At 41.2% G+C, this 12,841-nt stretch overlaps 1 protein-coding gene across 1 annotated transcript in view; it reads right to left on the bottom strand.

The window, feature by feature from the left end:
* Positions 1–12,841, bottom strand: part of USH2A (usherin) — a 396,481-nt gene that overhangs the window by 185,584 nt on the left and 198,056 nt on the right. The window contains exons 32-33 of the mRNA XM_036354768.1: positions 5,896–6,055; positions 3,978–4,149 (exon numbers count right to left, since the gene is read on the bottom strand). Of these exons, the coding sequence (XP_036210661.1) occupies positions 3,978–4,149; positions 5,896–6,055 (332 nt within the window). The remainder of the gene's footprint in view (positions 1–3,977; positions 4,150–5,895; positions 6,056–12,841) is intronic.

Here is a 12,841-nt window from a genome sequence, read left to right as displayed (position 1 = left end):
CCAGGTTTTCAGGATAATTTCTCAGCAGTGTCAGCCAGGTTCAGACGGGTTAAACGGTGGCCCGGGCATGGCATTGCATTGAGATTGGGGACCTAATTAACCTCGGTGGGCCGCCTCTAATTCTCAGCTGTGGCCTGTGCATATGTATGGAAGAGAGAAGCCATTCTCCTCCCGAGAACAGATTTCTTTGCAAATAAAGAAGGATCAATTGACACTGTGGACAAACCCCGACTCAAAACTCTAGGACATGTCACCGTGAGCCCAAGAACAATCTGAACATGGAAAAAAGAAAGGTTAGGACATTTCCAAATGCTGAACGTCCACCAGAAAACATGGCCGGGAAGGAGGCCAGAGGGACAGTGCTGTCATCATGGGAAAGTGGCCCCAAGAGCCTTCTTTCCCGTCCCCAGGAGAGAAATCCATCTTTTCCCAGAGGTTGGCCTTGGGAGGGGGAAAGGTTGCAGCATCTTATTGTTAAACTCCTACCTCAATGGGGTTTAATTCTGACTGGCGACTTGTCACTTTTCTTTTTCTCAACCAGAGCCTCAGGCTTTTCCCAGTGAACTCTCCCCAGAGAAATACTGTTCTATGGGACATCAAACCACGTATTTTTAAAAACAGAATGTGAATGAAAATGTACTTGGTTTTGAGAATTTTAGGATACCTTCTGGGATAAACAACTTCTGGTTTGGGAGGACTGCTCTTTGGATTGTCGGGGAAGATCCATGAAAAAGTAATGTGACAGAGAACTTCGTAAGGGTCTAAAGAGTGCCTGAGGTTATTTTTCTTGTAAATGAATGAAGCAGAATTTATCCAGGGGCTGCTGAAATGACAGAATTACCTGCACAATATTTTGGGGTTTTTCCACATTGTTCTTGCAGGCATTTGGAGGTGTGGAGAGAGCAGTACAATAGCTCATTGTCATTTATAGGGAAATACATACTCTTAAGGTTGCATCCCAAATGATCTAATAATTCATATCATCTAAATGAAATTAAACCAATCAGCATCTGGTTTGACCCGCCAGCACCAGAGGCCACTGAGTTCAATGCAACTGAATGCTCATTACAATTCTGGCTTGGAAAATCTAAACAAAATAGTGGGTTGACTAACGATGCCTTTATGAAATGGCAAACTCTTTGAAAGCCTCTGAGCCATTAAAATAAGATGGTCTCTATCCATCTCCTACGTTATGGCCATTTAACAAAATGCAAAGTCATGAGACTACCCTGAAATGATGAGTCACTTCTGACCAAATAGGGAATTCACTTTTTGGTCTAATGAAACGTGTGACTAATAAAAGTACATCAACTGTTTTTGAAATCATGCCTATTAGGAAAAACCAAAACTAGCCTTCTCTTTCCAATCACCTGCTTTCAGATAAGCAGGCTCTGAGGATGTTAATAATGTGGCATATGTTAAAGTACGAAGCAAAAGAACAAGGCCAGATTACCTATAAATGACCTTTGAAAAGGTCATTTCCAAGAGTCACTTCCAAAAACCCTTCCACGAAATATATTTAACACTCAACCTTCATCAAGAGGCAAATGTCTAGCAGTGATATGAAAATTACCAGGCCATACATATCTGGATACTTGTGTGTCTGTCTCACTATCTTCTTTATTTAATTGCTGGCACTGTGTTTATTAGGGACGACCACACTTCACGACTCCATTTGTCGAGTGTAACAACACAGTATGCCATTTCTTCTAGTGGAAAGAACACGTTTAAAATCACAGAGTCCCCGACTCTGACACTTTACAGCAAATTAATGTATGTCAGAAGCCTCAGATTCTTTATGAAATCAATATGCTTAGCGTTCAGTCATTCAAGAATCATTTGCTGAGCTTTCAGATTCCACCAGGCACTGTGCTTGACTCTGCAGACAGAATTTTGAAAGACACAGTCTCTAGCGTTCAAGTTTATAATCCAGTCAACAAGAAAAATCAAATAAAACCATGTGAAGTAACATATATGCTCTGAGTCTAGAGTGAATCAAAGCGGTTCCCATTCCCATGCATTTGCCTATAATGCCTGCTTAAAGGTGTTGTCGGCAGGTTGTTTTCCAACACGCAGTCAACATGTTAAGATGATCTATAAAGGCCGCTCCACTTGGCTGAGAATATGGATCTCCGTCTACTAATCTACCACCTTGAAAGCCAGTTATGATGTTGAAACTGAGAAATATATGATAATCCCTTAATTAACCAAGATAAACCTAAATATTCTGGTTCATTTCATTTACTGGTTAACAGAGTTGAGTAAAAAACCCTTTAAGTTGAGTACACTTCCTGAACATATATCAGTGTATTTCCTGCCCTAATAAATATGGTGAAATAAAAAATAACGTGAGCAAATGTATTTCCCTAAAAGAGTTAGGGCAACACTTCCACATCTTTACAATCTTGCAACAACATTATTCAGGGGCTGATAGATGTCGTCTGACTCCACAGAATATTGTTTGGGGGTCACCTTTTTAGCATCATAGTATTTTGGGACTTAAAAAGACATTAAAAAAGCACTTAGTTCAAAAATCCTAATTCTAGGCTTGAAAAACACTGAACTCAGTGCAGTTAAGTAAATTTGCCTTAGGCCACACAGTTGGTGGCAAAACTGGAATGGAAACTCAGGGGAGTGGGATCACAATCCAGTGCTGTTCATTTTTCAAGATACCACAGATTCATAAAACATAGAGGGACTCAGGTGGGTTTCCATGGAGTGCACAGCCCCGAGAGTAGACCTGTTTTGTGTCATTTGTCTCCTGATAAAAACCAAGAGAGTAACAATTAATTCTGGTTGCTTTTAAGCAGTGGAGAATTTTCCAGATTCTGATATGACTACTTTTTTTGAAAATAGTGTGGACTTGTGGATTTGCCTCTGAAAATTGAGTTAATACACTTCTAACGTCTTGGGTGATAAAGTAAGTAACGAAGGCTGCAGGTCATGAGCCCGCTTGGCGTGCGGAACACCTAGGCACCGAGAGCCAGTGCGGACAGCGTTTGGAACATTGTCTGATTGCCCTTGTTTTATGGTGTCAGGTCAGACACTTAGCAATGGTTGAATGTAGTTTATTCTCTCTTGGTATAATATTTAGAGCATTCAAGAGTGTGTTAAGTAAAATGAATGCATACACAGTGTCTACATAAATGTAAATTTATTCATAATCAAGAGCGGAATATTTTCTATGGCATTTATCAAAGCAAATATCCTTATATAGGTATTGCTATAAAATGAAGAGTGCGTTTAAAACAAATAGGGACAATCTCATGTTTATATTCAGTTATTTTCAGATGTGCTATTAAACTTAAAAAAGATTATATTTCATCAAAAAACAAAAGGAATAAATTCCACAGTAATATCAAGGTCTTTTAAAAGACCTTCGCATAAAAGTGCAATTTTGCATGAGAAAAAAGAGAAGTCTATTGTCTCTCTACAGAAATCTGTAAACTATGTTGGTTCTAGGGTTTTATTAAGTGATGGTCCTTTTGAGATAGAAGTGCGATGTAAACCGGAATATAATAATGATCAAGAATATTGGGGTGGGGGGGTCATTGAAACCTTCATTGAAAAAATAAGACCTAAATTTTCGTACTGTGCATTGTTTTTCAAATGAATACAAGCTCCATGGGAAAACAACCCTATTAATCTAAGCATTTTGGGAAAAGCCCTCAACAATTAGGACGTTCTGCAAATAATAAAAAAGAAGTAATTTCTGATAATCCTAAATTAGATTTGGGAAACCTACTGACTTAGATTGTTATTCTATCATTTTGCATAATATGAAATAAGTGTATTAGATCAACATCATTCACATTTAAGCTTGAAGTGAGTTTTCAGTGGGGATAGCGATACCTGAGGGTTTTTTGGGTTTGCTCTTGTTTTCTTAAGTGAGGGAGGGAGAGAAGATGGAATAAAGGGAAGGGAAGCAGCAGAGACAGGAAGGGGACAGAGAAAGTGATAGAGAAAAGCAAACTTACTCCCAGCTTGAGGAGATATTTGGTGCCAGGCAACAGGTACTGTAGCGTGTGGTCCTGAAAAAGCTCTGTACTGTTATAGACGACATCCCAAACGGTAAAGTCATGCATGTGATTTGAAATATATAATAGATAGCGCTCCAGAATTCCATTTAGTTTTCTTGGTTGTTTCCACCTAGGGATGGAAAAGTACAGCATTATTATCCTCGTTCCTTCAAGTCACGCCTGATGGGCACAGCCTTTATAGGACAGGTGTGAACCTGGACTCAGGCCACAGCAAAATACACACTGAACACTCAAAGTGATTCACTTAAAAAACATCAACCAAGTAGTTATTAAATGTCTATTCTGAATGGTATAAAGAAGATAAGGCATAGTGCCTGTTCTCTAGTTACTTATAATTTTAACTAGAGGCCCGATGCACAAAATCCGTGCAAGACTAGGCCTTCCTTCCCCTGGCTGCCGGCACCAGCTTCCCTCTGGCACCTGGGCTTTCCTCTGGCTGCCAGCAGGCACCTGGGACCCGGGCTTCCCTCACAGTCCCGGCTTCATTTGGAAGGTCGTCTGGCCTAATGAGCATATTACACTTTTATTATTATAGATTAGATAATAATATGAAAATGTCTGAGTATTTGACTTTTAAATATTTGAAAATGTTTTTACTGCATTTTTAGAGAGATAGGAAGGGAGAGGGAGAGAGAAACATCAATGATGAGAGAGAATCATCAATCGGCTGCCTCCTGCCCACCCCTGTGGGGATTGAGCCTGCAACCAGGGCATGTACCTTGACCGGGAATCAAACTGTGACCTCCTGGTTCATGGGTCAGTGCTCAACCAATTAAGCAACACTGCTCAGGTGAGCATTTGATTTTGAACTTAAGCCATAGAACAAAATTTGGGCTAAGTAATACATCTGAGCACTTATGAGAAATGAGAGGGAGAGAGAATAGCATTAACAGTCTTGAAAAGGGCATTGATGGAATGGTTAATAAGCAATTCTAGAATACAGGGATGTTGTGGATTGGAAGGGCTGAAATAGTGCAGTAAGACTTCTCGAATGAGGTGACATGTGACTTAGAGGCATGACTGAGTCCTTCATAGACGGGTTGGATTTGGTAGGAGGAGTAGAGAACATTCCACACAAGGGTTCCAATGTGTTCGTGAGCACAAACTGGGCAAGTCATGGAACAGACAGAAATTGGTAAATTGAGAAACAGTTACAGTAGTGGGACATCTTTGGGGTAAATACTGTGGGATTGGCTTAGGGCAAAAAGGAGAGCCAATGGGAGAGTTCAAATTAGGGACCATGGGATATGAGTCATGTTTTTCAGTTTGAATGAATATCTTAATTTATTGAGTCCAAGTTCTTGTTTCATAGATGAGAAATTGAGACTGAGAGAGATGAATGTAAACAGTAGTAACTGGTGGTAAGAGAGGTTTAACTCAGTACTGCAATATACCTTGTACCTCTTGTATTAGGAAATGGATAAAAACTACTAATATCAAAAATAATCTGAACCTGCCTATAGCTGAAAGTTCCTTTCTGACTTCAACTGCAAAGGAGCACGGAGGTCCCAGTTTATCCTCAAAAAGGAAATGTACATTTATGCTCTCTAACTCCAAACGAGCACAAACAATGCCTCTCATCTAAAAAGCTCAAGGCGGCCGGGTAAGTGGTCAGTTTCCCCCTCCGTGAAGTTTGCACAGAAGCTGTGTACACATGTAGCTCGGCCTGATTGCATAAAGACAAAATGGAAATTAACTTGGCAAGGGATAATCAAAGGTTCCCAGCACCACTGAACTAATCACTCCTATGCATTTAATCACAATGAAATTAATTCTATGTCACAAGCCCTTCCCTTGATTGAACGCACTGGGATTCCTGCATGAACCCCGTGTGACAAACAATATTGCTACTCACTGTGCGTTTATAGTTCTGGAATCCAGGACGGTCAGAATCGGGGGAGTCACCTGTTCCGGTGGCAGCTGTGCTGTGTACAGCATCACCAGGGAGCTGTTCGCGCATCCCACATGTGTACAGGCACACAGCAGAAACTGGTGGGGCGAGAACACTGCTAAATCTAGGGGGTGCGGGAAACAAGAACACATTTGCAATCAGACTTTTTATTCCCAAGATCTCACTCCTCCTCTACGTCCCTACTTCTTAGAACGGCAAAAGGAAAGCTTCAAATAAGAATCGATAGCCATCAAAACTGATGCCAATAAAACAGAGTCTGTTTCAGCCCTTAAATATGTGATGGTTATTTTAAAATAGACAGGTGTCAGTCAAACTCTTGGCTTCACTTTTCATTTGGACAATTTGACTGTTTTTTTGAAAGTCCCTGGCCAGGTAAATCGGTTTCTGAGTTTAGCCTTAGTTCAGTGACTCTGTTAAAAAATAAATGAGACATTTAAATAATTTTTAAAACATATTTGAAGACTACAGGAGTTGCTTTTGAAATTCAAATACAGAGCTTGTAACAATGACTTTGAACTTGTCATTCCTTCGGCTGAATTCCTTTCTTTTCTTCTCCACCTGAGCAACTATTATTTGACCTTCAAGCTGCCCAGTCTCAGTGCCAATGCCTGTTTCTTTCTGCAGCTGCCCTGACACACCCTGCCGTGACCTCTGGCACAAGATGGAGCTATTATCCTCTCCTTTCCTCCCAAGGTGCTTGCACACACCTTCAGCACAGCGCTCACAATGCCGACATCAGGATCTGTTTCTATGACTTTGATTCTGTTCATTCGAGCCCTCAGAGTGAACTCTGTAAGGGCAGAAACGGTGATACATTCATTTTGCATCCTCTGTATCTAGCACAATGCCTGACACATTATAGGTTTTGAATACATGTGTTAGAATAAACTAATCTGTAATTCACTAATCCATTTCTAAAATATCCTCAGTACCCTCTTTTCACAGGGACTCAATTATTTCATTGAATGAATCTCACCAAAGTCCTGTCAACTTTACCAAGATGTAAACATCAGTCATATTTCTGTGCTTGTCTGAATTCCTAAAAAGAATTCTCAAACACAAATGCTTCATAAAACACACACACACACACACACACACACACACACACACACACACACACCAGGAGCCCTGACCCATGTGCTCAGTGGTTAGAACATCGGCACATGCATACACAGGGTCGCAGGTTCAACTTCTCGAGTGCATGTACTTGGCTGGATTGTATGTACCTGGGTTGCAGGTTTGAGCCCCAAGCCCTGATTAGGGAGTGTTTGGGAGGTAACCAATTGATGTCTCTCTCTCTCTCACGTAGACATTTCTCTCCCTCTCTCTCCTCTCCCTCCCTCCCTTACACTCCCTTTAAAAATCAATGGAAAAAATATCCTCGGGGCAGGACTGATCAAAAAACAAACAGGAGATAAGGGATGCCAAAATGTGAACAGTGGTTCTCTCTGAGTGAGGACACATGGATGATTTATTACATATATTTTCAAATTTTCTAAGGTATACATGTATATCACAGATGGAGAAAACACAGCCACTGTTTATCAATATCAATTCAATATTTAAGAAAATGTATGCCCAGGACCCAGTTGGCACTGTTACACCTCCTATGTCACACTTTGGCTTGGTTTCCTTTTCCATCATACCCCTTCCCCTTTTCTATTTTTTCACCTTTTTGGCAACTCCAACATCCGCAGTAATGACTCATCCCCGAATCTGGCTCCACTTCCACTTCCTCACATGGAATGCCCTTCATCCCACTGCATTTTTCACCATTGGGCACGGTTAGACCCACTACCTCATCATCTCCAGAACCACTTCCTAGCCTCTTAATTTAAAATCTACCCTGTCTGACCACAGACTGGTGACCTTCCACCCCTTCCATTTGTCACGTTAATGCAGTCCCTCCTTTGCTACCAGTCTCTCATTTCCAGAGTATTCACAACATCTGCATTTCCCTTGCCATGATCTTCGATGACTCATTTCAAAGTCATGTTCTTCAGGTCTCTAGGACACCTCACCTCCTCAAGGCTCTTCTGTATCTGCTGCCTCAGTCCCTAGCCTGGGATAAGTCTTCCCGTATCATCTTCTCATATCTGTGCGGTGTGACTGAGAGACATTGCTGAACATGCGGAAGAGTCCACTACACTTTTACCTTTTCCAATATGAGCTGGACCCTTGGCACTCCTCGGTGATAACTGTCTTATTCCCTTGTTTCTTCCTTCGTTGTACTGACCTCTTTATTTTTTCTCTTTCCATGGTTTGGGCAAATCTGGGGGAACCAAGTGAGGTCTCAAATTGAAGTCCTCGGGTCCAGCTCTTTCTGAACCTCTATAATATTTGGTATCTGTGCCATGCGGTCAAGATCAATATGGTTGTCATAAACATCAATATGGTTTTCCCTTTCTGCTCTTCCCTCCCCCTCCCCCCATGCCTTTCCCTCAGTTATAGTCTCCTCTAAATGTCCATCCATTAAATTATGAAGTCTGCATTTACCTATAAAATAGGTACTATACGTGAAACAGAATGTGACTGGTCAGAAAGCAGAGAGAACCCCTCTACACAGCCATAGGAGGGCACTGGGGGTTTAGATTTAACGATCAGGAGAAACAAAAAGGGCACAGACCCTCCCTTCCTCCACGTCACACACCCCAGATGGAATGAAGGAGGGAAGAAGGAAGGAGACAGGGATGTGCAGGATCTTGGGATGAGGGGCTGTGACGCCTGGTTCTAAGGTAGAGTCCCAGGCAGCAGACGACCCAGGAAAAAAAAAAGACCTTGGTGTGTGCAGCAGGACGGGGCCACAGAAAGCACCGCTGAGAGTTCAGTTCCCCAAGTGTGACACGGAAGCAATGACGAGACCTCCGGGATCTGAGGGGGTTATCTCAGTAGTGGCCCCTTTGCACAGAGAATGAAGCATCATGGATGGCCACACCCAAATACTGAAAACTGTCTATGACCCTGCAAGTTTTCACACCTTCAAAGGACAGGAGGGACCCTGAGAGGGACTGTAGGCATAACATCACATATATGAGGTCGAGTTACAGAATTAAAAATACAGATATTCATAGAAATACAGACATAGCTATATCTTATTGACTGAGATTTATGCTTCATGCTCATTCTGACCTTTATTCATGCTTTTGATAACCACACCCAAGATTTCCAATCCTATGCAGAATTAAAATGTTCTATCCCATTGGATTTTTTTTAAAATGAATTAATTCACAAAAAATCCTTATGGGAAATCTAATACAACAGGAACTGAGGATTTCCTTTGGATTGGGAAAATTTGAAAACTATAAACTCAACAGTACAAAGAAAGCCAGTCTTTGATTAAATAGCTTTTTTGACTTCCGAGTCATTTTTATGCCTGCGCTGTCCACCCCGAAGTGGATTATTCTTCATGTATTTCCATAAGAAGATGAAGTGTCACTCCTGTCCTTTGAATAATGAGGCATGAAAAAAAGAAGGGGATGGAGCCTCACATGATACATGTTAGAGGGAGCTGCACAGGTGGCTGGACCGGGAAAGTGGGAGGCGATGGTGAGGAAGAGAGAAAGGAAAACTTGGCAAGAAAAGAGGAGTTTCCAGGTTGGGGGAGGAGGGTAGCTAGGTGAAAAAGGGACAATTGACACGGGTGATTCTTTTTTACAGAGTTATTTTGAGAAAGTGAAAACGTGGTTCCAAGGGAAGCAGGACTAAGGCATTCTTTGGGGGTAAAGCCCTAAGCAAAACCATCAATTTTATGTTGAAAGCCAAGAGGAATATAATAGTAACTCTCCTCCCTGCCGAACTGCAACTGATTTGGTAATATGTCTCCACAGATGTGATCAGGCCCTTCAAGGGCAAGGTGATGGATCAATGGATTCAAACAATTGCAGGTATGTACACAAATCTGAGCGCAGCCACTGGAGGGTGGGGGAACCCTGAAAATGTATGGCCACTGTTCATCAAGCCCCTTAACAAAACCATCTTGTTTTCCATATGCCTGATTGCAGCGTTTGCATAAGCTCAAACAGAGAGAGCTGTGGACAGGGAAAAACAGATCGCTCTGATATGCATCAGAAATGGATCCACAGGCATCATCCTGAGACGTGTTACACGGAAATGTGCCCCACCGCATGGAAACCTCACCGATTACTGTCGAGCAAACTATAATTTACAATACTGGCCATGAATTATATGCTATTTTACGATTGATTTCATGCTGTTGTTCGGAGAATTTCATTGATCTCAATTTACAAAATGAACCAATAAGTAGGCAATGATTTTCTTTTAACTCCTGGTGTAAACTGAAAAATGTATATCTTCTTATTGGTGTCTCCTGTGGCAGTTCTTGCTTCTTTATGATATAATGCACATTATCAAGTCGTTTTTCTAACAACTTCCAAGTAAAAAATAGAGTTTCTTCCTGATTTTTTCCCCTCTTAGGAGTCATCACCTGGGTGTTAAAAATGTTGGAACAGCTAGGCCAGCGTGGCTCAGTGGTTGAGCATCAACCTATGGGAACCAGGAGTTCATGGTTCAATTCCCGGTCAGGGCACAAGCCCAGGTTGCAGGCTGGATCCCCAGTAGGCAAAGTGCAGGAGGCAGTCAATCAATAATTCTCTCTCATCATTGATGTTTCTCTCTCTCTTTCTCCCTCTCCCTTCCTCTCTGAAATAAAAAAAAAAAATTCTTAAATGTTGGAACAATTTGGCCACTAGTGACCACAGCTCCTCTGTCATTAGGAATTCCATCTTGAGAATCACTTCTCGGTTAAGGTCCAATGAGAACACAGTCTGGGTGGTCGCCCTAGTAGGTGGTGTTTTCTCTATAGACATCAGGAGAGCAATGGGCCCCAGAAAAAGCACGTGGAAGGTCAAGTTGTTCATTCTGCCCCTGTGCAGCCCTTGTGTCACAGCTGCTTGCTCAGCCTTTTGGGTCCAGAAAACTCAGAGTCTGACCTTATAATTAATGAAAAACACAGGCTTTCTTTAGCCTCAACACCACTGTTCTTCTGCTCCTCATAAAAGCCTTAATCTGGACCTGGCTTTTCTCTAACTAGGTGAGCAATTACCCATCACCAACATCCGGTTCCGTCCCTTTAAACTAACTGGCAGAGTTGGACTCACTTTGCCCTAGTAAGTGCTTATCTATAACCCTGCACCCAAACTATATTCTCAACTCAACACGTTTTTTGTTTGTGCTCACAATGTTTTCCGCCTCGCCATAGAGACCCACATACACCCCTCTCATAAAAAACCTTGTTCAAAGTGTATATTATTCACAGAGCCTCTCCTGATTCTCCTTAATGTGGGCTTAGTTTGTGCTCTACTTAGCTGCCTTTAAAAAAAACAAAACAAAAAAAAACAAGTCTCTCTCATGAGCATCCTTATGCCAACCACGGGTACCCACGGTGCTATTGGCACTCTGAGAACAAGAATTCTTGGTCTCATAGGTATCCCCTTACAACTCTACACTTTGGACACTCCTGATGGTTGAATAGTAAAAAAAATAATTGCAACAAGAAAACTAACTATAAGCAAATGACCTGGTGCCTCCATCAACATAGTAACTGGTGGCACATGCTGGGGAGCCCAACCAGCTAGGAGTTGACAATCACGCGTTTGGAGGGGAAAGGGAACTACTACTGTCATTGTGCTAGTGATGAACTGTGCTCCCCCGTTCTCTCCTTTCTTTGGCTGGTGAGTTCAAAGGCTTCCATGCAAAACTCCGTAGGCCGACAGCATTCTTAGCCAGTTGTCTTCCAGTCTGGATTCCTGAGTACCCCCAATACCCAATTTACAATAAATTATAGCATATTGAGCTCAAGATTTTTTTTTATTGGTTGCTTTTATGATAATATAACCCTAGAGCAGTATCCCTGTTCTCTTTCTCTCTCCCTACTCCCCTCCCTCCTACACACACACACACACACACACACACACCTCACACTACTCCTCTATCATATACCTTGCTTCTGGACAATGAGAGATAGAATTAGTAACTGGCTTTTGAATTTTATAAATGCTCACAGCTCACATTCAGAAATAGCTTTTATGCCATTTATTTATTCACTCCACAAATATATGTTGGGCATCTGCCATGTATTTTATATGCTGAGATATAGCAGATAATAAGGTGTGTACAAGATAATTTCAGCTATGTCTTTTGAATTACACTGTGCTCTGGGTTAGGTCTTCCTTACTTCAGAGATGCTGAGGCTTATAGGGTATAGATATGTAGTATGTGCCAATGATTCTAAGCCACTTTATTTTATACTGCTTACAATATAAAATGGCAAATGATTTGAGAATTTTTGTGCAAAATTACAAATTATAGTGTATCTCCTATGATGGGGTCTGTGCTGCTACTTATAAAAAAGAACTAATTTCAGGAAGAGCTCAAGTTTCACTGATTAACAACAAATTACAATGAAGATATTAGCACCAAACTACTTAGGGACACAAAATTGAAGATAACGTATATTAGCATTAATATTTTACTATTAGTTCTCCAAATGCTCAGATTTTAGGAATTCTATACATGCTGAATTTGAGAAATGACTACTCAAAGGTGTGTGGAAGTTCAGTTGACAGACACTAAAGGTCTGTAGCTTTACAGAAAACATTCATTTGATTTATATTTTGAAGACCAAGTTTAACTTTATAGCAGTGATTCAGTGAGGGGGAAATCTCCTAATATTATCTAGATAGTGTATTTTTGACACCCAGAGTTCTGAGCTAATAGAATTTATGGGCTGTATCCTCTTGGCGTTTGCATAGTAGAGCTACACAAGGGCCAGAGAGTGACTTTCTAATCTTCCCACAGGAGATAAATATTCAAATATTTGCAAATTCGGTAGTATTTCCCTAGGAGTTGCTGGACTTGTATATATTTCCAC

The sequence above is a fragment of the Myotis myotis genome, unplaced genomic scaffold, assembly GCF_014108235.1.
Source record: "Myotis myotis isolate mMyoMyo1 unplaced genomic scaffold, mMyoMyo1.p scaffold_m19_p_21, whole genome shotgun sequence".
Classification (NCBI taxonomy): Eukaryota; Metazoa; Chordata; class Mammalia; order Chiroptera; family Vespertilionidae; genus Myotis; species Myotis myotis.
Note: the sequence above shows the minus strand (reverse complement) of the source record. Positions and strands in the feature narration are given on the sequence as shown.